This window comes from Zingiber officinale, chromosome 3A (genome assembly GCF_018446385.1).
Source record: "Zingiber officinale cultivar Zhangliang chromosome 3A, Zo_v1.1, whole genome shotgun sequence".
NCBI classification, from domain to species: domain Eukaryota; kingdom Viridiplantae; phylum Streptophyta; class Magnoliopsida; order Zingiberales; family Zingiberaceae; genus Zingiber; species Zingiber officinale.
In genome coordinates, this window is record NC_055990.1 from 26,907,627 (window position 1) to 26,932,528 (window position 24,902).

Genomic DNA, 24,902 nt, shown 5'->3' on the forward strand with positions numbered 1-24,902 from the left:
AGGCAAGCTTTCTGACAGCCGCATACCTAGGATAGGACAGAGGACACTTATGCACCTTGGTACGCGTGCCCAAACCTTTCACAGCTCTATATAAAGAACCTCAGGTTTCATCGACAGAGGATTCTGGTACGTACTCTGAGACTTCTGGAGCCACCTTGTTCATCGTGATTTACCTGACTTGAGCGTCGGAGGGTCGTCGCTGGGAATCCCCTTCCCGGCTCGACTTCTGTGCAGGATAGCCGGAGCATCTCGACACTAGTTGGAGATCTACATCAGCGAGCCTTGGAGCGCCACGTGCCCAGCGTCTGTTGACTTCTGGTTCGGACAGGATCAGAGATCATCAAGATATTTTGGTGTACAACAAGAACGCGACCAATGGCCTTTCATGCCACGATGATAGCATATATTTTTCTATATTTTTACTGCATTGGCCTTTTTTCCTCATGTGCCTCTGTAGTACTTTCCCCTTTTTCATATAACGAGGACGCTCATTGTGAAAATATTGTCGACCACGTCCACATTCATGTCCATGACCACAACCAGGGCTGCGACCACGACCTCGAGCTTGACCTCCAAAGTTATATGTTGCCAATTTACTTCAGGGAATGGAGTAAATCTAGTCGGGCGAGCTTCATGATTTTTCATCAAAAGCTCATTATTTTGTTCGATCAATAGGAGACATGAGATTAATTTAAAATGCTTCTCAAAATCCTTTGCACAATATTGTTACTACAATAGCACATTTGATACATCAAAAGTGGAGAATATTTTTTCCACATAATTTCAATTGAGAAGTAATTTGAAATAACACTGAATTATATTCACTCACATATTTAAAATCTTACAAACGCAAGTGCATCCAATTAAATTGAGCTTTTGGGAGAATGATTGTTTTTAGATGATTATACATTTCTTTCAAATGTTTCCCAAAGAACAAACGGTCCTTCACGGTGAGATATTTAATTTTTAAAGCCTCATGAAGATGATGATGAAGGAAGATCATCACTTTGACTTTTTCTTGATTGGACTTCCTGTTTTTGTCTTTAATGGTGTTTCCAAGACCATTGCCAACAAGGTGAGTTTCACTATCTAATATCCATGAGAGATACTTCTTTCCATTAATATCAAGAGCCATGAACTCCAATTTTATGAGGTTCAACATGATAACTCAAAGAAATATAAATGATAGCTTTAGAGACAAAATGAATGAAAATTTTCAAAATTATCGCTGACTACCTCAAACAACTTAACTTTCTCGAACGGGAAGAGCTTCGTGCTGATAATATATTAAACTAAGAGCATATATATCAATGAGAGATCCATAGATGAACATGAGAAAAGAAGGGGAGCTATTTATTTGATGTCTAATAAGTACATTTTAATGGCGTTGTACATGTCCTATTTATATGACTAAGAATATAAAAAATATATTAATGAATAGAAAGATGAAGGGATAGATCTCTTAACGTTAAAGGAGAGATGAAAAACTAAAAGTCTCGATCAGGTAAGGTGAAAGGATACACCTTCAATTATAATAACATCCACTTATATTTTTAACATATTTAATTTTTTAAATGCCGTTAATGAATAAACTTTATTAAAAAAATTAATAAAATAAATTTTAATTATAAAAAATAAAGATAAATGAGTAGACAGTAAAATTTACAAATAATTACAGTTAATGCAAAATGAATACAAGTATGCTAATAAAAGATATTAATATAACAAGTAGGTGCTACGTGAGCACTATTTATTTTTGTTTTTAGAGGCCGTATATATTAACATATGCCCTTATAAATCAAATAATTATTTTTTTAATAATAATACATTAACCACGTGTTCTAAAATTTAACCAGTCTGTTTTTTTCTTAATTATTCACTTTGATCTCGTCTTCTTCTCTTGTTGCGAGTGTTTCTTCTTGTTGGCTTTGATTTCGCTAATGTTCTTCGAAACAACCGCGTGTTGTTAGGGATATCCTCTGATTCTCATATCGAAGCTTTGTAGATAGTGTTAAAAATCCGATCTTTTCCTTCTCTGCAACTTGGGAATCGGCTCGCCTTAATTTAAAAGGAGAAGCTTTCCTGCGCATCCTTTATGGCTTCCAACAACCATCTCTTCTCTACGAGCTTCCACGGCACGAACCTCCCCTCCTTCGCTACGAGCTTGAGTTGCTGCTTCAGAAGAGCCCGCCATTATCCGACTCAAGCTTCCGATAAGCTTCCGTCAGCCGCTGTGAGATTGAAGCTGGCAAACGAAGGCGAATCGAGCAGACAAGTCGCTTCTTTTGGAGCTCCAGGTTTCCTGCAGAAGGAGAAATTAACTGTCGCTGTCGATGTAGATGAAGGTAATTACTGCAGCTCCATAGTCGCCTAATGCATTTTGTGCATTTCATGTTTTATTATTTCCTCTCCTCGATCTCCAGTTCTTGGAAGCTTCCTCTCTGCTCTGAACCAATTCATCGCCGACCACTACTCCTCCAATCATTCCGTCTCTGAATATCATGTTTACGACTTCTGCAAGGTACTATCTTATAAACCGGAGAAAATGCTCCATCTTTTTTATGCGAGTCAACTCTCACTGACAAACGACTCAATCGACAGATATGGAAGTGCTCTCGAGCGGAAGGTACGCTTCATCCTGTAATATAATCTTTCTAACGCACTCATTATGATTAATGCGTCGGCTGTGTTTTAGCCAATATCCGAGTTCATGAGTTCTTCAAAACTTCTTACTTCAAACTGGGCATTCATCCCATCCCTGGTGCTCGATCTGCTCTCACTAACCTGTCCAGTTTCTGCAACTTGTTGGTCGTCACGTAAGCATTCCGAACTCTGCATCCGCAGCATCCATTATTTACTGCCTTCAACTGTTGACTCGTTTCCTTCAACAGATCTCGACAGAATGCCATCAGGGATCACACGGTTGAGTGGATAGAAAAATACTTCCCTGGCCTGTTCCGAGAGATCCACTTCGGCAACCATTTCTCTCTGCACGGAGCTTCTAGATCAAAATCCGACATTTGCAGGTGAACAGACATTCTTCTTCTTCTTCTTCTTCTTTAACAGTGTATCAGATTGCACCTGTATGATCTTACAGGTGTTTGGGAGCTCAGGTTCTGATTGACGACAACCCCAAGTATGCTCTCGAGTGTGCAGAGATCGGCATGAAGGTTCTGCTCTTCGATTACCAGAGCTCTTACCCTTGGTCACGGACAGGATCGGCGACTGCGCATCCGATGGTGACAGAGGTCCATGACTGGCGAGAGGTAGAAGACAAGTTGCAGGCATGGATGCTCGTTTAGAGCTGGATGTTTCTTAATTTACAGCTGTGCTTCAGATTGCGAGATGGAAGAGAAGAGATACATCATACATTCAGACTTGCAAAGTAAAAAAATGGAATTAACTCTCACTGGAAATAGATACCATTTTGCTTTTAGAAATTTACAATTAAAAAAAAATATGGAAGGTGTTGACGTGAATAAGCGAATTGAATGGGTTGTAAATGCAAATATCACGTTCACTCGCTTAACGCCACTGGAGACAAACTGGAGGGCATTCTCTTAATTATGGAAAGTACGAGGTTTTGCAAGAAAATATAAAAGACAGCTTCCGTGAGGATTGCCAAAAGGGCCGTTTCTCTCTTTCCTCCCTTTCTCTCTCCTGTTCTCGATCTCTCGATCGCGATCGATTAGGTTTGCTTCTCCTGATCATTTCCTTCGATTGGTTTTTGTGGTTTGTTTATTGATATATTATGAATTGCTTATTCAGGTGGTCGATTTGATCGTAGATTTTCATTTTGGGATCGAACGCCGCCTTGAGGATGAGGGTATCGATTGAGGATCTGGATCTCTCTCCGGGATAATTTCGATCCGATATAATTGGTTGATTTTTCTGGAATTCCTGTCTAAGATCTTGATTGGGAGATTTGGAAGAAAGATGAATAATTTGAATTTGATTATTGGTGCTCAAGCTAACGGGGCGCCAGTTAGCGGGGGAGGACTCAGGTATCATTTTTCTTCAATTCGATTATCTTCCTCCTCGATGAAGTTGCGTCAGACCTCCTAATTTTGATTGTCAACTCTTATTGCGGTGATTCTATTATTTGTATTTTGTATTTGTTAGCTTTCCGTTTGTCTAGTGGATCTGCTGCCCTATTTTTTCTGGAGAGCTTTCCTGTGTTTGATGTTCGAGTAGATCTTTTATTTCTTCTAGCATTAACATTATGCATTTTTAGCTTACAGTTCAAGTCTAATTTTCATGATAGAGTTATATTCCATGGAATCATTAATTTAAGTTTTTCTGTTCAAGTGGATCGATGAACATGCCTGGTTATTTCCATGATGTAACATTGAATTGTTAGCTATGAACTAGACTATTGGTTGAAAATTTCACGCATTGTTGACATTATGTGGATGTAATAATGTTTCATATTACCATGAGAACTCATGTTTGTTTCTTTCACAACAGTCAAAACTTGAAGTTCAGTTATGGATATGCAAGCTCTCCAGGTAAAAGGTCTTCGATGGAGGACTTCTATGAAACAAGAATTGATTGTGTAGATGACCAAATTGTAGGCTTGTTTGGTGTATTTGATGGTAAGATTTTCTCCAGTTTCTGTCTAGTATTTCCTATTTAGTATGTTTCAGTATTTTATTTTCTTAAATTTTTAAGTGGCAAAAGTTGGAAAATGTTCTCATGAATATCCTTAACATGCCTCTTTGAATAAATCTTAAATAGGATTTTGTTGTTGTTGTTGTTGTTGGAGTTCTTATGCACTCATTATCTTGATGTCAGTTTTTTACCATAATTGTATGATGTGCAGGTCATGGTGGTGCACAAGTGGCAGAGTATGTTAAACAGAACCTTTTCAGCAACTTACTTTTGCATCCCAAGTTCATTAGTGATACCAAATCAGCTCTAGGTGATGCTAGTTTCCTTTTGTTATGTCTGGATATTTAAGTTAGAGAATCTAACCTTGTAAAATTTATTTGAATTTCTTCAGCTGATGCATACAAACATACGGATTCGGAGTTTTTAAAATGTGAGAACAGCCTAAATCGAGAGGCTGGTTCAACTGCTTCAACTGCAGTTCTTGTTGGTGACCGGTTAGTTGTAGCTAATGTTGGAGACTCCAGAGTTGTTATATGTAGGGGAGGAGATGGTAAGACCCAGTATTTACATTCAATTAACTTGAATTAGCTAATTTAAAGTTGTATGATTCACTAAAACTTCTAAGAACTAGACCCAGAAAGCAATATGAATAAGATCAAAGAAATGTGGGTCCTGATCGAATTAGAAAATTATTATATTCTAGATTACAGACTCTTAAGCCATGACTGGAGGAACAGCTGAAGTGAATAATTGTGTGCTAGATTACAGACTCTTTGGCCATCCTTTGAAGATCTATAGATTGTTTTATATTGTTACAGCAATCTTCATTGTTTAATCATACAGTGGAGACTTCCTTGATCCTTAATAATCTCATGGTTCACTTTGTATATATATATTTTTATCAAGTACCACTGAATAATGCCTTCTAAATATACTTAAATTCTCATTTCATATGAATTATGAGCAATAAATTGTGTAGGGTTGTTCATTTGTTTTTTGGTTGAAAGATATGCGCTTATATTCTACATGTGTGTTGCAGTTTGCATTTTGTTTTCTTCTTCCCTTCCTTTCCCCTTCATTCAAATTTGTTTATTCATTAATGGTCAAACTGATTCAAATGTTTTCATGTGAAGATACTCTGAGCCTCATGCAAAATTTAGAATCTTGTCTTTTGATACATCATGTGCAGTAAATTTTTCTAGGACTTAATTTTGGGATCACTTTTTTTCATTGAATGCTAAATTAAAATCATGGTAGAGTAGTACACAAGATTTCAAAGTTTGATTGTAAGGGAATATAAATTTTTTACTTCCCAAGTGGTTTGCTGTTAAAAGCTAGCCATCTTACCCGAAATATCTTAACATATCAAGAGATTAGTTTCAAGTGAAAGATTTGTTGATCACTTTCAGAACCATATATATTCTAAAACTAATGTGCTGGTTCAGAACAGAAACAATTTTCTTAGAATTGTTTGAAGTTTCATAAACCAACACTTTATGATATGAGCACAGGAAATAGCGAACCTATTAATTGACCTTCTTAAAATTCCCTCTCTACTAGGCCTTCTAATAAGTTCCTATTGCCCCATGTGCAGCGCTAGCTGTCTCAAGGGATCACAAGCCTGACCAAACAGATGAGAGGCAAAGGATTGAGGAGGCAGGAGGCTTTGTTATGTGGGCTGGTATTTATCGCTCCTCTAGCCTTACCTATCGTTGCATGAATATTTGTTTAACCTTGACTTTGTGACTACAGGAACATGGCGTGTTGGCGGTGTTCTTGCTGTTTCTCGTGCATTTGGTGATAGGCATTTGAAGCGATTTGTTGTTGCAGATCCTGACATCCATGTTTGACCTAACCCTTCTTTTCTTCTCTACAATATCCAATAAACTATAATGTTTCTTTGGCAATGTGCTAATAGATTTCACTGTTGATTTTTCTGATCCCAAATAAGTACTCATTGCTTGATGCAGGAGGAGGTGGTTGATGGATCTCTCGAATTTGTGATCCTTGCAAGTGATGGATTATGGGATGTTGTTTCAAACGAGGTACTATGCATCCATGGTTTTAAAATCTGAAGTATATTTAAGTGAAGAAACAAAACATAAATTTCATGAAGTGGATTTGTGCCTTTGTAGTTTAAGTGTATTGGTCTGATTTGAAATAAATCTAATATGTACTAACAATTTCTATCTTTATTTATGTATAAAACTAAGGGTATAGCTTATTTTATTTGTAAGTGTATATCTTATTTCCCTTTAGAAATATGCTATAGACTTGTACAAATAGTAAATCACTTGTATCTTAAGTTTTAAATTTGTATAGGTATGATTTGAACTTCGACAAGACTTGTGGCTATCAGTTAGTCTAAGTTAAGTGCAAAAATAATTACACCCATTAATAGGAAACATAAATCAGTAAATTAAATGATAAATAAATGTTGAATTAGATTTTCTTTTTTTTGCTTGAGTATAACATTAATACTTCAAACAATAAGAACCCTGATCAACTTCTAAACATAAATTGCTCCGCTTCTAATCCCTGAACTTGTAGATAAGATCTAAAGTGAATTTTTAAGAATTGATTCAATTTTATGCTTGAAAATATCAATAAATTAGAAAAGGCTAAAGGTTTGTACATTAATTTAATTGATTTGAAAAAAAATTTGTATGTGCTGCATTAAAGCTCAGCTTCGTTCTTAATTTTTTTTTTAATTTTAGTGCCATATAAAATTATAAACATAATTGTTATTCCAAAAATGGAGTATGCTAATAACTAATGAGAGTTTTGCAAAATCATATCTAGTACTTTCATTCATTCATAAATGAGAACAAAATCCCTGCAACTCATTGAATATTTGCCTAAAAGTCCATGCTGGCCGGCAACTGAACACGCAACTCTTGCCGTTTCTCAACCGGGCTTGGGACCGGCTATGGTGGGTTAACAAAATCCATGCAACTACGACTTATAAATTATTTTCTTTCATTCATAAACAAGGGAAGATTAACTAAGATGTCACTGATAGAATAAAAGAGGTTGACTGGTTAAAATAACATTATACCGTTTCCACACACACCTCTTAAGCTAAATGAAATCAATGTCAAATGTGGGCTGATGTTGGTTATGAAACAACACAAGTAAAATCAATTATAAAATATGTGATGGATACATGAGATAATTGTGATTTGTTTATAAAAATGATTAAGTTATCTAGAATATGTTAAAAATGTTATATTAGTTAAATTAACTAATTTGAGTGTGCATAGAAAATGTAGATTCAGTAGATTTCTTTATTTAGATTGAATTTGTGAATCTGAATCTTTAATGAATAAGACTGATAATTTTATGCATCACTATAGGCAGAGTCATAGTAGATTTACCCATTGATGGTGAATCTTGTTGTGATGAATATTTGCTGAACAAGTTGTCCTTCAGAATGATAAACACAGAAATGAATTCTCAAAAACTTTGCCTGCATGTTTAACAATTCCCTCTAAGAAATGAAAGAAAAGATCTATCTACTACTTGCTTATAGAATCCCATCCCGTACAGGAAGCTGTGGAGATGGTGAAACCCTTTGAGGCTCCAGAACAAGCAGCAAAGAAGCTGTTGCAGGAGGCGTATCAAAGAGGCAGTGCAGACAATATAACCTGTGTTGTCGTGCGTTTCTTGGCCGGGACGGATGAATCTACGAGAGAGTAATATGTGCAGGTGAGAATCCTCTTCCTTTCCTTTTATCCCTCTATGTTGTCTGTAATTGATTTAGGATTTGGAATTTGGCAATAAGAATTGGTTGCTCTTATATTTGGAGTGATCAATGGTGTTGTTTCTGTGCTTGTTGGGGTACTTTAAATGCCCTCCTGGAAGCTAACCTACTGAATTTGCGTGAATGTATGTGGTACATGATTATGAACCTGATGAACATTGATTGTAATACAGATATTTTCTTTTAGATATGGTAAAATGTCTATTTTTTTTTTAAGTTGGCATCAGGTATTCGGTTTACACTTACTAATCCTGAGTGATCGGTTTGGTTCTATGAAAATTTTTTAGCAACCACTAGAGTAAATCAGGAAGTACTCGGTATGCGGCTAGTACAATGTCCATTTTGATTCCTATGACACAATTCTAATTAATGATGTGACAAATGTGGTCTATTAAATATTAATGCATGATTTAATTTCTTTGCCTACAAGATGACAAAATATTTCATATGGATTTGATTGGTGTCATGTGGTAGTAACCACATGGATTGTCTAATGATACCAACATGAGCCAATTTATAATTTCCCCCATTCATGCTACCACATTTTGTTTATTTATTTATTTATTTTTACTTGCATTAATCCACCAATATATTCATAGAGGATGTTTCTTGCTCCTCCACAATATTTCTTAATCATTGTAATGACTTGCAAGTTCTGTTTCGTTTCAGTTTATTGGCCGGCATTAAGGTTACATTATACAACTAAACATCAAGCAATCTTTTTACATATTGAATGAAAGAAAGTATATATGCCCTCTCAACCTAGGGATAGGGGTAAATGTTAACTCTACTAGTAGTTTAATGGTTGGATTATTATGACCGAGGTCGACCAATCTCTATAGATAGAGCAATAGACTAGTTTGTTCTTGTTGTCGTTAATCTATGCCATCTCGACCTACAAAAAGTAATCGACACTGAGCTAGTACTTTCCCTATATGTGTACCATTGCACACTCAAAGTAAAATACATTAATGAGTAATAATTATTAAGGTACAATTATTATAAATTATACAAATATGCTTCACTATATAATCTTCATATAAAACAAGAAGTTAAACATTTAACAAAACATTACAATATGATTAAAATAACTAAGGAGAAGAGGTGTTCCATTACAAAGGAATTTTTGTCTTGGTCAAACCACCACATGGAGCTTGAGGTCGGCATGGCACATGCGATGCCCAAAGCTTTGCTCATCATGTATGGCTTGCATGTGCCTTCATCTTCACCCTTTAGATCTTGTCCATTTCCCATATCTTGACACCTACATTTTAAAAATTTCCCTTTCACTTTCTAACTTAACATTTTTATTTTTATTTTAGATAGAGTTCACGGATCCGAGTTTTAAAAATAATCTCTTATAAAATAGAATAGACTCTTTCTTGAGACCTTATATTGACAGAAATTTTATATACTGGACTATCCTTTTTATACTCTTTGTATTAATCATTCATAATTTAACTTAGGCAAAGTAAATAGATAAAAATATATAGAAAAAAAATAAGAAATAGGAGCAGTTCAATTTGATGATGTTCCCTAATGGTTGTGCAACTTAAACTTGGTCCCACTATCAATAAATTGAACATGACTCGTACCTTGTGAGTTCAATGTATCCACTTAAACAAGACACCAACACACATGTTATGGCACATGAGCCATTGCCAAGGAGCACAATTTGGAGGTGGGGCCAACCAACACAAGATCTATCGAGATCAGATCGGGCCCACTCGACTCAACAACAAAACTTAGAAATATCTTATTCTGACTAGAACATTGTCATTGTATGCCTCACATGGCTGGTAGCCATTGCGATAACAAGGCAGTTTGATTCCACTGCTCACTAACCGCCCAACAATACTATAATACATCAAATCTTTTGTGACACAATGAGTTTGAAAATGAAAGATTAATTAATTTAATTTACTTTACTCCAATGAGCTCGATGACAAAGTTGTTTACGATAAATTCCCACGAAGTTAATTCTCTTGAGTACATGATTTACTTCTCTTCACCTTGTTATGGGACCGACAACGACGACTTTTAACGTGGCAAAATCACCTTTTTGCTTCATCCTACATGAAAGAAGGACAAGGATGGTCTGTGTATATAAAGGGAAGGAGAGAGGCAAAGGAAAGAACACTCCAGTGCAATTGCATATTCCACTTCCTCTGTCTCTTGCAGATTTGTCCAAGATGCCAAAGTTGCAGAGGTATAGAGGAGTAAGGCAGCGCCACTGGGGCTCGTGGGTCTCAGAAATCCGCCACCCGATACTGTAACTAATTGATACATAAAACTAAAGCTTTTCATTCAGGCATTTCGTCGAACAGTTTACTGACCTGTAGGCTGGGATCCAGGAAGACGCGGATCTGGCTGGGGACGTTCGAGACGGCGGAGGACGCGGCACGGGCTTACGACGAGGCGGCGCGGCTGATGTGCGGCCCCAAGGCCCGCACCAACTTCCCCCCGGCGGCCGGATCGGCGGCGGCGCTGTCGCCGAGCCTGGTGGCGAAGCTGGAGAAGTGCTGCTCCGCGGCGGGGTCGACCGCCAAGAGGACGGGGAAGGAGGAGGATGATGAGGAGGAGATGGGCGATGAGTACATCGAGGAGATGATCGAGGAGCTCATATACGATGGTTCCTTAGAGATCTCGTGCTCTTCCTCCTCCTCCTTTGCTTGCTCCTCATATGTTTGAGGAAATGCCAGACAGAGCTTATATTCACTTTTAAGCCACACAGTTGATGTACACATGGGAGTTTGGTGGTTGCTCTATGCATCTACATGCAACTTCGAGCATTTACTTGTCAATAAATCCTACATTTTCTGCTTAATTAATTTAGCCATATTCTAATAATTAATAAACTCTTAATATGATAAAAAAAATTATAAATCGACTAAGGTTGGAAAGTTTGTCTGTGCCACTGCCTGGTTAAGGCTTCCAGTCCTTGTACCAAGGGACTTGGTTGCTTCCAGTCATGTATTCTACCATCAGTGGTGCCGGAGTGGCATCGCCGGCGCTAATGGTCGAAAGTTGGCGCCTTTGGCACTGGATTTCCTATAGGAGCGATTTCGGCGCTTGATTCTTAGTGCCTTGTGGATGCGGCGGAGGTTTCGAGTGCGGAGAACGTTGGCCGGCGCTGCTCTTCCAAGGTGCCGTTCAGCAGAGAAAGTTGAGCGCAGATGATCGAGGAGGAGTCTGATCGTTCGCGCTCGATGAAAGGCGATGTCGCAGACGGTGTCAGGGGGAGGCCGGAGGAAGAGATGGATGGTGGAATCGCCGGCGTGGTTGAAGAAGATCGATGACGCGGTCAAAAATATGATTTTTTTTATTAATATATTTTCTATTTATATTTAAATAAATTTTATTTAACTGAGATATTTTTTAATTACCTAAATATATATATTCATTACGTATTTCGTCAATATTAAATGTAATCCAATAAACATAGATATTTAGAAATAAATAAATTTATATATTTAAATGGTATTTATTAATTGAAATTTTGATTAGATGGACCAATAAGGAGCTCTACTTAGTGACTTTTGGAGCGGATCCGAATGTCTCATCTTTTCGGCCAAACGATTTCAACGGGCCGTGTGACAACACGTCTGCTTTATTGGCATTTTCCAGATCCCTACAACTCTCCGCACGAGCTTCTCCCTGCAGCTCCTCGGTTCCTCAGCCAAGTAGACTGACACCTAACGTCTGTGCCGTCGGATCGTGATGCTTCCTGAATCACTCGTTCGGCAGTCGTCACCTTCGCCCACCGGCTTCAGCAGGGCCAATTGGGGTTTTGGTTCGCTTGGTGGTCGCGTCTCTCTGCCCTTCTCTTCTGGATCTCTGGCCTCGTTGCGTAGCTGAGCACTCAATCGCCGAAACCGTCGATAGCTTCTAGGAGCGAAAGATTCTCTCGCGCTCGCGTCTCCAAAGGATGGGCTGAGGCGGACGCGTGATGGAGTCAGACAGCGAGCCGGAAAGCATGAGCGGAGGCGAGGAGGACGACGAGGGGAAGGACTTCTTGTCGTTCCCCCTGGCGGGAATGTTCGGGTCGGCTTCCTCGTGCGGGCTGGTGGTGACCGACGCGCTCGAGCCTGACCAACCCATCATCTACGTCAATCGCGGGTTCGAGGTCACGACCGGGTATCGCGCGGAGGAGGTGGTCGGAAGGAACTGGTGAGCTCGCTAAAAAATCCTCTTTTTTTTGAGCTATCGATTTGGTGTTGTTTTGAGGACTTATGCAGCTTGCTTTGGTTTTCTGTATCGCGTTTAATTGATGCGTTTAGGAAGTGCAGGTTCAATTTTTGCTCGATTTGCTTTGTATCTGAAGTTTGAACCATCATTCTCCACTAGTCATCTAATATTAATTCCCGTTGTCAAGAAATTCTCGGTCCGCATAAGCGATATTCGTGCCTTTTTTTTATCAGATTGAAGAGTAAGGTTACCAAAGTGAAGATATTCTTTGGTCAGATTAGGGCATAATAATCTATTTTAGCAGCATGCAATGAGTCACACTAGTGATTAAACATAGTGAATTATGCTTGGTTGTTAACTTCTTATCCACACTTTCTTCGCTAGAGGGCAGGTTACAGAAATCAATTTGCACGATGAATCTTAGCTTGGTGATTTAGTATAACTTATGATGAACATGTGAATTCAAAGATATTGGAATTGGTTAGTAATCACCATGATTCAAGCTAGTACAGATCAACAAAGGGAAGCATATAGCTAACGGGGACTGAAGTCCATAGATGATTGCTTTTGTTTACTTTTCAAAGTCACCATAGTCTCTTTCGAACTGATGCAACCTGATTAAGGTGCAGATGTTTGTTTCATTGTTGGTGGCAAGCACTGAACAACATAAGTGAGTGATACCAAGGTAGATTTTGTCATTGGTTTCACTCCTTGATCACCTTGGTAGTAGCTAGAATTCCTTGATTCAACTATCTAGGTTATATGTAGGAGTGGTATTTACAAAAGAAATTGTGGTGGTACAGTAACTCATAGACTCCACAAGCATCTTGGACCATACTCAACCATCACTAAAGAAAATGTATGGTGCTGTGTTTGACTTTTCTTGCAACCATCAAGCTGTATTTGAAGGAAGGAAGGATATGAAAGGAAGAAACTCAACAAGGTCACCTCACTCTTGGCTCGAGTCTAAGGGAAAGTCTATTGGTTGGCCTACCCATCCCAACATAGGGTATGCTGTGGTTCACAAAAAGTAGCACATCACGATGTTTATTACCAATTAGGTAACTCAAAAAGGAGAAAGCTAGGAGAGGCTACCCATTAACAACTTCTTGCATATCTTACATGACCAAACAACTATTAAATTTCTATTTTTTTTAAAGTGTTAAAATGGCATGAGCCTGAAGAAAATGCAATATAGAAAATCTGAACAAACATACATCAATCTACACGTGATTAAATAAAAGGTTTAGAAGTTGTTTCTATTAAAAGCCCGGTGGCCAAGTAATGAAAACACTTTGGCATCCTTGGCGGTGTATTTGGTGAAGTTAACCTATGAGGGATTCATTGGAAGGAAAATAAGTGGCAAGTGATAACAAGAGAGCAGTTGAATACAGATTTGTTTTTCCTACAGAGTGAAACTCGATAGCTGACTTGTACAGTAGACCAACTATCATGTACTGAGAAAAAGGAGCCTCGAATGTTTTTTGCAGGTTGACCAGTGAAGTTTGAAGATACCTTTTGTCCAGGCTAAACTGATTGTTTTGAGAAGTGTACCTAGTTTAGACTGATCCCTGCCATCCTATCTTGATATTAGTAGGTGAAGGGAGTGGAGGAGATTACTCTAGCGCTCACAAAAGCAGTGGAGGCAGTGGGTGTTACGATAAAAGTGTTTTAATGGTTCTTGGTAGCAGCACCATCTGTCATGACTCTTCTGGTACTTCTTCATGTACCATCAGCTCATCTTCGAAGAAACCTCTGCGACCATCCAAATATGATTTTGAAAATCTGAATAGGCATATATGTATGAACACCATATGTGATGAACCCTGGGGAAGTAGAATCTGTGAAGATTGGTCCTTGCCTAAGCCCCTAACTTCTAGTTTATGAGCACCAATTGTCATGCTGTAGTTGGTTGACGTAAGGTCACCTCACATGGGTATATCATCAGAAAGATGGAGACAAATAAGTTCCTACATTAGTAGGGTCTTGCATGATGTGTAATTGGATTTAACTACTCTATTGCTTCTATTGTGATTGTTGTAGAAAACAAGAAGGATTTTGAAAGCTAAACAAATGAACTATTTATGCTGGCATTTCAAAGCTTCTGGTTTCAGTATATGTGAATCAAAAATCATAAAAATATCATTCACATTATCCTGAATAATTTTGAAAGTGAAAATTTGAAACTTCTTCTATAGGTATAAACTATCGAATAGTTTGAGGAAAAATGCTCAAGGAGCACAAAATCTTTCAATATGTCATTGCATAATCTGTTTGTTAGGACTTCCCACTTAAAGATTTTTATTTTTTTTTGAAGATGCTACTTGAGAATATATCTTTCTTTTGAGTTTTAGGGTGTGTTGAAATACCATTTTCCATGTTTTTGTTTTAATGGATTCTGTCTTGTGCCAAGTATATACTCATGGTAATTTTCTATTGGAAAAACAAACTACTTTTTTATTTTTAGATGGATTTTTTTCTCTGTGTTTGATGCTTCAAATCTTTAGTCTGAAATTCTGTCAAGCATGTGCAACTATTGATTTATAAATAATCTGCACCAGGGAAGTGATGGTTTCAAATTCGGTAACCTTTTTCATCACTGTATATTTTTACCACTGGTTTACCCTTTATATATATCATTAATTTCTTCAGGTCAATCATGAATCTGGCCTCCCAAAAAACAAGTTCACGTATGATATGTAGTACCCTCAATTATGCTTGTTCATTTAATGAATTGTTAGTACAAGCTAGATTAAGCATGATAGCTTTGGAACTAAAGTTTCTAGATTGAGATGAAACATTCCCAACTTAGCCAGGAGTTGCATCATAACCATGATTTAGATACAGATAACATTATCGTCTAACATGAAAGGTGAGAAATTTGTGTTGCATTGTTCTACCAGTTAAGCTAGAAGAATGAGAAACTTCTTTAGTTATGAAAAGTAATTGCACTCTAATTTTACACCCATCCATATGTTATACCAAATTTATGTCTGTACACTCTGTATATGTATAGAAATGCTGAAATGCATAACACAGATTGCTGTTTCAATTTTTTTCCCAGCCGATTCATGCAATGCAGGGGACCCTTTGCTCAGAGGCGGCATCCCTTAGTTGATGCTACTGTGATTGCTGAAATTCGACGATGTCTCGAGGCTGGCATTGAGTTCCAAGGTGATCTATTGAACTTTCGGAAGGATGGCTCTGCAGTCATGAATAAACTGCAAATAAAGCCTATTTATGGAGATGATGAAATAATAACCCATCACATGGGCATTCAGTTCTTCGCTGACACAGACATTAATTTGGGACCTCTGCCTGGCCCTTTGACAAGGGAAGTTGTAAAGCCTTCTGATCACTTGATTGGCTACCCTATTTCAATGGGACATGGACAAATCTGCCGCGAAACTTGCTGCCTGTTTCAGGTGGGCGATGAGGTGCTATCTCAGAAGATCTTGTCAAGATTGTCACCTAGGGATATTGCATCTGTAAGTTCTGTGTGCAAGAGCCTTTATGAGCTAACCAATAATGAGGACCTCTGGAGAGTGGTTTGTCAGAATGCATGGGGCAGTGAAACTACCCGTGCATTAGAGACTGTACCAGGAGCAAGAAGACTAGGGTGGGGAAGGCTTGCGAGGGAATTGACCACACTTGAAGCTGTTTCATGGAGGAAGCTGACTGTTGGGGGTGCCGTAGAGCCTTCACGTTGCAATTTTAGTGCATGCGCTGTTGGGAATCGGCTAGTTCTCTTTGGTGGGGAAGGCCTGAACATGCAACCGATGAATGACACCTTTGTTTTGGATCTAAATGCCAGTAATCCAGAGTGGAGACATGTCAATGTGACATCTGCCCCTCCTGGTCGCTGGGGCCACACTTTATCTTGCTTAAATGGATCCTGGTTGGTTGTCTTTGGCGGCTGTGGAACGCAGGGCTTACTCAATGATGTCTTCATATTGGATTTGGATGCTCAACATCCAGGATGGCGCGAGATATCTGGCCTTGCACCTCCTGTGCCCAGATCATGGCACAGCTCTTGCACCCTTGACGGTACAAAACTAGTTGTTTCAGGTGGCTGTGCTGATTCTGGCGTACTTCTCAGTGACACATATCTATTGGACATCACGATGGAGAAACCTGTGTGGAGAGAAATCCCAGCATCATGGACACCTCCATCTAGGTTGGGGCACTCGCTATCGGTATATGATGGTAGGAAAATACTTATGTTTGGTGGTCTGGCTAAGAGTGGGCCCCTTCGATTGCGCTCCAGTGACGTGTTCACATTGGATCTTAGTGAAGTTGAACCCTGCTGGAGGTGCATTACAGGAAGGGGGATGCCTGGTGCAGGGAATCCTTCCGGAATTGGCCCCCCGCCACGCCTTGATCACGTAGCTGTGAGCCTACCTGGTGGAAGAGTCCTAATATTTGGTGGTTCTGTTGCTGGCCTTCACTCACCTTCTCAACTTTATCTCTTGGATCCGACCGAAGAGATGCCCACATGGAGGATACTGAATGTACCCGGTCGGCCTCCTCGGTTCGCTTGGGGACATAGTACTTGTGTTGTTGGAGGAACAAGGACGATAGTACTCGGAGGCCGGACCGGTGAAGAATGGGTGTTGAGTGAGTTGCATGAACTTTCACTTGCAAACTCAAATCTCTGACGAGGATGATAAGATTTTGCATCTACAACGACAAACGAAAAAGAGGTAACCATAAGAACCCTTGTTCATGGAAGGCCTATGCATTTCAAGGAAATAAATCATCTCTCAGATCTTATGTAGTAGTTTTCTGGACATCTTAATAAGTTTCTGGTTCAGACTTTTGCTGAGATATGTTACATTTAACAGCTAACAGTAAAGTTTTCCAAAATTTGTGTTTACTTGTGGAGGAGGAAGTTGGAGAGAAACAAAGTAGTAAATTCAAAAGAAAATAAAAAGCAATGCATCCTTTTCACTCTTTTTCATTCATCTTGTTTACTTGGGAACAGAATGGGAAGGAATTTACTTGTTTGTGTTCCAATCTTATTCCACTGTTAGTGACTGATAGATCATATATTTTTCTTCTATATGAAACGAATGAAGATTAAATGGCACACCTTTGACAATTGTTTGCATATGTACATCACTACTTCATGGCATTTCTTATTTTGAATAAATATATTTTTGTAGCTTCTGATTGTAGATATTAATATTTTTTTGAACTAAAATAATTTTTTTTTAAAAAATAAATTCATTAGGTGTAATTTAATTCTTTTGGTGTTTTCATTTCCTTCATGTAAACAAGAAAAAAATTAATACTTGTTATTTCATTTGTTTTTTCTTCTCATTCTTTTCAAGTAAATGCAACAATCAAGTACTGCAGCCACGATCAAATTTAGATATTGTATCAAAAATAAAATATTTTGTTCACTAGATATTATCATAAAAATCGGACAGTATTATTGAAGTAGACTCTTGCAAAGCCTTCACAATAGACCTAAACGCTACTGTACAAGGTCATATCAGCAATCACGCGAACTACTACTTCCTACTGAAGCTTTCTTTGATAAATGGCTCAAGTTGAGTACTCAGAATCACGATAAATAACTGGCTAGTTAATCATTCAACTCAACGAGTTTAGCCTTCCTTTTATTGGCCGCCTGCTTCCTGATGAATATGCCCCATCTCATTGCTGCCTTGATCTTGAGCCACCCGACGACAGCCTTCCCGGACGAGCGGTTTTGCTCCTCATCGAAGTTGTAGGTTGGGATTGGAGAAGGCATGTACGACGGATATTCGTATCCATCATCTGGGATGTTGTTGCCGGCAGCTCCTGCCATGCTCAGATGTCGGAGAAGCAATTGCATATCATCGTGTTCCAGAATCTCATGGCTCTTCATGCGAATCTCGTCCTCCGTGAAGAAGTCCTCAGCGCCATTATTCTGCCGTTGGTGTGACCAGTCATAGTAGGAATTCAGGTTTGAGAATGAAAAGGGCTGGCTTGCTGGTTGCACTCCCAAGTTTGAATACTGTGGTGGGGCTAATGCGAGACCAATGGTGTCTTCTCGAGGATCTTGAGATAGGCTAGAAGAACCACTGAATGGATCCTGCTGCGACAAAGCAGTTTCATAATCCAACTGGGCATTTGAACCAACAAGGTGAGAATTAGAGTATCTGGTCATTTGGTGATCATCATATCGTGTAGAACTTGCTTCTCCTGTGCACAACACAAAAAAGGAGCAAAGCCAATAGAAAAAAAACCACATTAAGCATCTAACCAATTGCCAGTATCTAACCAAAAAGTAGAGTACACAAGTGCAAGCAATCAAAGTGTTGCGAAGACAAACATAATGTTACCTCGAGCAGCTAATCCTTGGTTGTTGGAAGATTGAGGTATAGGTTCTGGAACTGACAAATGCTGTTGTGAGGCTTCTAGGTCATACGATCCAGAAAATTTTGCCAAAGCTGAAGTTTCACTTCGAGTAGTTATTGTCTTCTTGTTCGGCTTGAGGCCTAGAAGAGCTTTGCCATCATATTCTACTACATAAGACCAATTTTCGTATGCTCTTTTAACAAGAGCATCTGTGAAGACCTGCAATACCAAGAGGATAACCTATGTCAGGCAACCAAAGGTTGTCTAGAACTATTTATTATTCTCGAAAAGTAAAGGAACTAGATCGATATGTGGAATATTTTTCATTTGATGAACCGCACAATAATACATTGTATCCTCTAATATTAGACAAAATGCTAATTATGTAAATTTTATTTTATCAATGCAAAAGCCGAAGCATCGAAGGAACAGAATAACACATACCTTTTGACTATCTGTCAAAGATTCAGCTGAACAGAACTGCCCTCCAGCAACCAAGCCACTGAACTCGTAAATATGATTGAAGATTGCACCGACATCTCTTGCGTCATCAGAATAGAAAACATAATACTTTCCACTTAGGGGACAGGTTTTGGAATGCTCAATCAGACTTTCCCACATTTTATTTGACATGCCACCTCCAAGGATCTGCAGATATTTTAAAGGGGAAAAAACACCAGAGAAAGTTACAAGCAAAGTATCAAAGATCCTGCAGCAAAGGAGATAAAAGCATCATACAGTTCGTAATTTTTGTGGATCCCTGACATAAAGCCGGAGAAAATCTTCAACTGTAAAGATTCCATTATTGTTCAACTTCTTGTGGAATGACCCATCCTTGCCGATCTTTTCCAATCTCCAAACCTCATCCTTCCATGAAGGAGGATAATGTTTCTTGTATACTGCAACAGATTGGACATCCTACAGTACTTAAGGAAAATCATAGCAAACAAATGGAGGGCAAAACAAACTAATGAGTATGAGTGGCATACACTCTCCTCTGTGATCCTTCACTGCGAAAGCTTCTGTTTTTGCCTCACGAATACGTATGCCCTCACAAAAACCGGGAGAGACTTTTAGCCCAAGTCTGAACTTCCTGTTTCTTATCCAGCTAGAGTTATCCGTAAATGAAAGCTCTCCAAGTGTTCCTATACCTTCCTTCAGTGATATCTGTAAGTCTCCAGTCAAAAGTGGCCTCTTGCCTTCACGCTCCTTCACTATATGACTTTCAAACTCTTCTTCGGTCCAATCATCATCATCTTCATTGTTGAAATCACCCTCGAGAACAACAACATCTAGTTTTGCAGAAGACTCAGGCTCTGATGTCACAACAAGACCAGTGTTTGCATCTAGCAAAACAACATGAATTGCAGAACCTTGCTCTCCTTCTACTTTACCACCAGTAAAAAGTGGTAGGGACAAAGTTGATCTGAAATGCAGCTGCAGCTTTCTTCCACCGGACCATTCAATGTGTTTTGGAGAACTCCTGTATTTTCTTGATAAATAAGAATATTCCTAGTGTATCAAAGTGTGCATGTAGAAAAACTTTTGCTGGTAACCAACCAGATCAAGTAAGGAAATAAATAATTTATCATGCAAAATCATCATGTGAAGAAAAAACCATTAGACCAAGATCAGCAAGACAATAACATACAAGTAATGAAACCATAAAATGAACCATCTGCTCACAAACAATATGTATAAACCAAAATCTCAATTTGCAACGAGACAATGTGACGATCAACCAAACAGTTTGCAATTTGAATAGCGAATAAGAATCCTAAGTAGGTCATCCAAAGGGAGATTCCTGATCTCAGCCTCACCTTGTAGATTATAAAATTTTCAAATAAAATAGACCAAAAAGTAACAAGATAAAATTGATAAATATAAAGGCAAATATTAATCCAAGCAAGCCAATATGTAAGTAAACTGATTGGAGTGAATACAATTTTGAAGTAATAAACCTTCCAGTGGCAAAAAAAGAGTACCAAATCATTAAAATTGGGGAAAAACATTCTATTGTGCTCGGCAGTGCAGTGTCAAAAATATCATCTAGCGGAAACATACACAATCTTTAAGAATGGTGTAGCAAACCATAAATCTTGATAGAAACCCATTAGCTTCTCCACACAAAGAAGAAACAACAAAAACAATCCTTAGTCATCGAAATGATAAATATAATGAATTTCATAACCATATATACCTGTCCCCAATTCTTGCAGGTTCAAGTTTCACCAATGCTCTTTCAACTTCCTCACTAACCTACATTTAAACATCAATAGGGGAATAAATATAAAAAAAAGCTAAACAAGAAGAAAAAATGCATGATTAATAATCACACTGTTGGCTAAGCTCGACTAGACAACCAGTGGTTGTGATTAATTTCAATAACCACAAAATCAGCAGTAACTAACCAAGTCGATCAAAGTTAAGATGCGGAAGGTAGACATTAAACATGTTATAATAAAGCATATGTTTTTTAGGCAATCCATCCCCTTGTTACTTAAGGAGCCTTTTGGCATATGTTTTTTGGCATTCATCACATGTTAACAAAAAGGGAAAAGAATCTTTTGCTACAATGGAGAATGCAGATAAAGAATAATAATAACAACAGTAAACCAACCCTGGTCTAAATTTTTTGCATGAGTTTGTCTTTCACTAGTCAAGATTCAGAATTTACTAGCTCAAAAGTCAATGCATCACTCCTTTTAAAAATGCTAACGTGCTAGAAATAAAATTAAGTAAAATTTTCACCTATAAAAGTTAATAAAATGTAATCATATGACTCACAATTCTGCGGAGAATTGGCTCCAGTGAAGAACAAAGTTTTTGCAAACTGTCCACCTTCAGAGCTTCAATAACCACACTGCAGGGATAAAACACCAATAAAAAATCCAAACAGTTCAATTATTCATATGATTGGATAAGGTGAAAACATCAGATATCATACTTTGCTGAACAAATTGTTAGATTAACCTATATAACCCATCAACATAAAGCCAACATTAGAGCTGGATTTTTTTTTAAAAGAAAACAAGGAATGACAGGATGACTTGGTAAAAATGCATGCCATTTACAAAAATCAAGTTGCCCGACAATGAGCAATGCAAGTAAACGATCAACGAAATTCATGGCAAAACAATTATAATCCTCTACATGATATACCAAAAATATTAAAATGTATGTTGTTGATCGATCTCACTCAACCACAGCATGCAAGATTTCATTTAGAAGATGTATATAATGCAAAGAACAAACTCCATGTAGACATTCATCTGATGGAACACATGGATGCAAGATATATAGCACACAGAGAAAAAGTGAAGAAAGTATTTTTATTCATTGCATAACCAACGCACATGAAGACAAATAATTTACTCGTTAAATGGTGAACTAATTGACATGAGCAATACGGAAACAAAACTAAGTATCTTTTCACAATGGATAGCTAGAATGTATCCTTCTTGGATATGATATGAAGGTTAACGGTTATTGCACTAACCTAATCAAATAACAATTGGCTACACAGACTGTCTTCAAAAAGCTTTTTGATTAGTGAATGGGCAATGACAACCATCCCTATATATTGATAAAACAATAAGGATTCCTTGTTTTTGAACTTTCACAAAATTCAAAATCGAGCATCCCTATTCCATGTCCAAGATTGTTTTTTCATACATAGAAAACTACCAGTTACTCATGAGTTCAATTTCAAGAGGTAGCTCACTCTAGTATTATCATTTATTCACAAATCAAAGTCCCATAAATCTACCACTCCAGTAGCCTATACTTTTCCCCTTATGTACGCAAGCAAAATATAGAAGACCTGAGTTCAATAAGCTAACAAATCAAGCATTCAACTCCCAAAATGTAACCCAACTCGTAGAGCCCCAACCAGAGAACAACATAACCAGAACCGTATCACGTTTTAAAGATTCCTCTACCTCGCAAGCGCAGGAACCCTCTGCCTTTTAGGTTCCGGATGCAATAAATCGCTGCCTTCGGAGTCCAATACGCGCTTCTCCTTCATCCTCCGTGCGATTCCAAAGGCCCTAACAGCCGAAAACAAGTCCAAGCTCCAGATCCACCTTCCCGATCCGGAGAAGACCCCAAAGTCTGGGTTTTCTATGGAGGAGCAAAAAAAAGCTCAAATTCCTGCCGCATAAAACATCCAAAAAAAAATTCATAGAAGAGCCAATTAATCGATGGAGACGAGGGAGTGAATGAATGAAGTGGAGGAGGAGGAGAAATTACGTGTTGCTTCTTCTCTCGTCTTGGCGTTGGAGGGAGGATGAGAGCCTTAGAGCAGAGGCGATCCGAACAGAGGAAAAAGAGTGGACTTGGTGCGGACTTCTGCTACCTCAGCAGCCAGCTGCGTGGTTGGCCGGTGTTTTCTTGGTTCATTTATTGTTATTGGGATATTTTATTTTATTTTATTTTATTTTTAAGGAAAAATTTCTAGATTGACCCTTTACTAATAAAGATTTCCAATTTATAGACTTCTGAAAATGTGAATCTCTTCTCAATTATTTCAGTGTGGTAAGTACATTATTTTATAAAAACCATTTTGAGCTCAATTTGTTTTTGTTTATTTAAATTTCTTTTTTTTAGACCATCTAAATAAGTTCTCATCCACCATCTAAATAAATTTAAAAAGTATATGTTAAACCATAAACTCTAGATTTTTGATCCACTATTAAAAGATCAAACTATGAAACAACAGCAGAGCCATTATTAATAGAGTTATTATTTTCATCGGGCATCTAAAAAAATTTAAAAAGTATATGTTAAGCCTTAAATGCTAGATTTCTGATCCTCTAAATAAATTTAAAAAGTATATATTTAAAAAGTATATGTTAAGCCTTAAATGTTAGATTTTTGATCCACTATTAAAAGGTCCGAACTATGAAACAACAGCTAAAGAGCCATTATTAATAGAGTTATTAATGCTCCAAGCTAAGGCAAGTTTTATATTGTTAAATTTATTTGATAAAATAATTAAATTAAGCCAACTAAATCTTAATTAGTCATTTAAATGCTCTTGAACTTTAAATTAAGTTTGTCTTATTATTTAAAATTTTTTAGTTAATGAAAAATTTAATATTATGAATTTATTTATTTATTTATTTTATGAGTTTTTAAATTTATTTATACGTCTAATAAAAAAATATTAAATATATTTTATAAATTTTATTTATAGATATTGTTTATAAAAGTAATTTACTAACCGTTAAGTAATGCCCCAATTCACTTCGGCGGAAAAATTTTCTGACGATGGACGGCGACGAGGAATCCCGCGAAGCCGCCTCTAAATGCCCCAAGTTCAACTCCGCCTTCAGGGTTCACCAAAAGGGGCGAGAACAACGACGACTCCCCGGTATGGATTCCGGACTGCGTATTCTCTCTCCCTTCCGCCTTCATAGTCGGTAGGGTTTCTCGATCCCGGCGAATCCCTCGATGCAGCCTGTTCGATGAAGGTATATTTCTTCTCCAAGCTTCGGTGAGATTAGTCTCAGTGTTTTATTGGGTGCTTTCTAAGGGGATATCCTGGATCTCACAATGCACCCTGATCCATGGCTATCTTGTGTGCAACTGCGATTTCTAGATGATTTGTTAGGGATTTCTTGAATCACCATTCCCTAAACCCTAAACCCTAAACCATTCCACTAATATAGACATCTGCCGTAACTTGATCAGGAGCGACGAAATCGCTCCACCTCCCATTCCACTCAGCCGGATGCAACCAAAGTGTTGTCTAGAAATTAACCATTGATAACTATGGTATTGCCATTATTATCAAGGGCGTGAAACTATCTTCTAAGTTCCTCCCAAAAGCTAACTTTCAGATTCGCTAGTTTTCATTGATTTAGGCAACCCAAACTCAATACTCCCTGCAGATTCTTTGGTCGTGCGATGTAGATGATCATATGACTCAGTGCTTAAATTCTACTTGCTTTTTACTTCTCGTCTTGAAAATTTTCTCCTTTTTGTTTTG

At 37.9% G+C, this 24,902-nt stretch overlaps 4 protein-coding genes and 1 pseudogene across 6 annotated transcripts; 4 read left to right on the top strand and 1 right to left on the bottom strand.

Moving 5' to 3' along the window:
* The first annotated feature begins 2,095 nt into the window (after positions 1–2,095).
* LOC122050285 lies at positions 2,096–3,350 on the top strand. The gene is made up of 6 exons (XM_042611205.1): positions 2,096–2,345; positions 2,424–2,521; positions 2,602–2,626; positions 2,696–2,816; positions 2,892–3,026; positions 3,098–3,350. The coding sequence occupies exons 1-6, from the start codon at positions 2,096–2,098 to the stop codon at positions 3,300–3,302; spliced, it is 834 nt and encodes a 277-aa protein (XP_042467139.1). The 3' UTR covers positions 3,303–3,350.
* Positions 3,351–3,566: 216 nt separating this feature from the next.
* LOC122051546 (probable protein phosphatase 2C 59) lies at positions 3,567–8,313 on the top strand. Of its 2 annotated transcripts, none has more exons than XM_042612731.1 (9): positions 3,567–3,692; positions 3,769–4,004; positions 4,468–4,595; positions 4,823–4,921; positions 5,003–5,161; positions 6,206–6,292; positions 6,364–6,455; positions 6,582–6,656; positions 8,161–8,313. In XM_042612731.1, the coding sequence occupies exons 2-9, from the start codon at positions 3,937–3,939 to the stop codon at positions 8,308–8,310; spliced, it is 858 nt and encodes a 285-aa protein (XP_042468665.1). In that variant the 5' UTR covers positions 3,567–3,692; positions 3,769–3,936; the 3' UTR covers positions 8,311–8,313. The 2 variants fall into 2 exon arrangements, with proteins under 2 accessions (XP_042468665.1, XP_042468666.1); XM_042612732.1 differs by having other exon boundaries at positions 3,621–3,692; positions 3,788–4,004.
* Positions 8,314–9,871: 1,558 nt separating this feature from the next.
* On the top strand, positions 9,872–11,201 carry LOC122051547 (ethylene-responsive transcription factor ERF003-like). Its single transcript, XM_042612733.1, has 2 exons — positions 9,872–10,646; positions 10,729–11,201. Exons 1-2 carry the CDS (start codon positions 10,393–10,395, stop codon positions 11,063–11,065), a joined length of 591 nt encoding a protein of 196 aa, XP_042468667.1. The 5' UTR covers positions 9,872–10,392; the 3' UTR covers positions 11,066–11,201.
* Positions 11,202–12,127: 926 nt separating this feature from the next.
* Positions 12,128–17,526, top strand: LOC122051548 (annotated as a pseudogene).
* Positions 17,527–17,939: 413 nt separating this feature from the next.
* On the bottom strand, positions 17,940–23,304 carry LOC122051549 (calmodulin-binding protein 60 B-like). 2 transcript variants are annotated; one of them, XM_042612735.1, is made up of 9 exons: positions 23,162–23,304; positions 22,852–23,062; positions 21,698–21,773; positions 21,111–21,169; positions 19,900–20,393; positions 19,649–19,809; positions 19,355–19,558; positions 18,895–19,129; positions 17,940–18,754 (listed from the first exon to the last, which is right to left on the bottom strand). In XM_042612735.1, exons 2-9 carry the CDS (start codon positions 22,935–22,937, stop codon positions 18,153–18,155), a joined length of 1,917 nt encoding a protein of 638 aa, XP_042468669.1. In that variant the 5' UTR covers positions 22,938–23,062; positions 23,162–23,304; the 3' UTR covers positions 17,940–18,152. The 2 variants fall into 2 exon arrangements, with proteins under 2 accessions (XP_042468669.1, XP_042468670.1); XM_042612736.1 differs by having other exon boundaries at positions 22,852–23,032; positions 23,162–23,300.
* Positions 23,305–24,902: the final 1,598 nt, after the last annotated feature.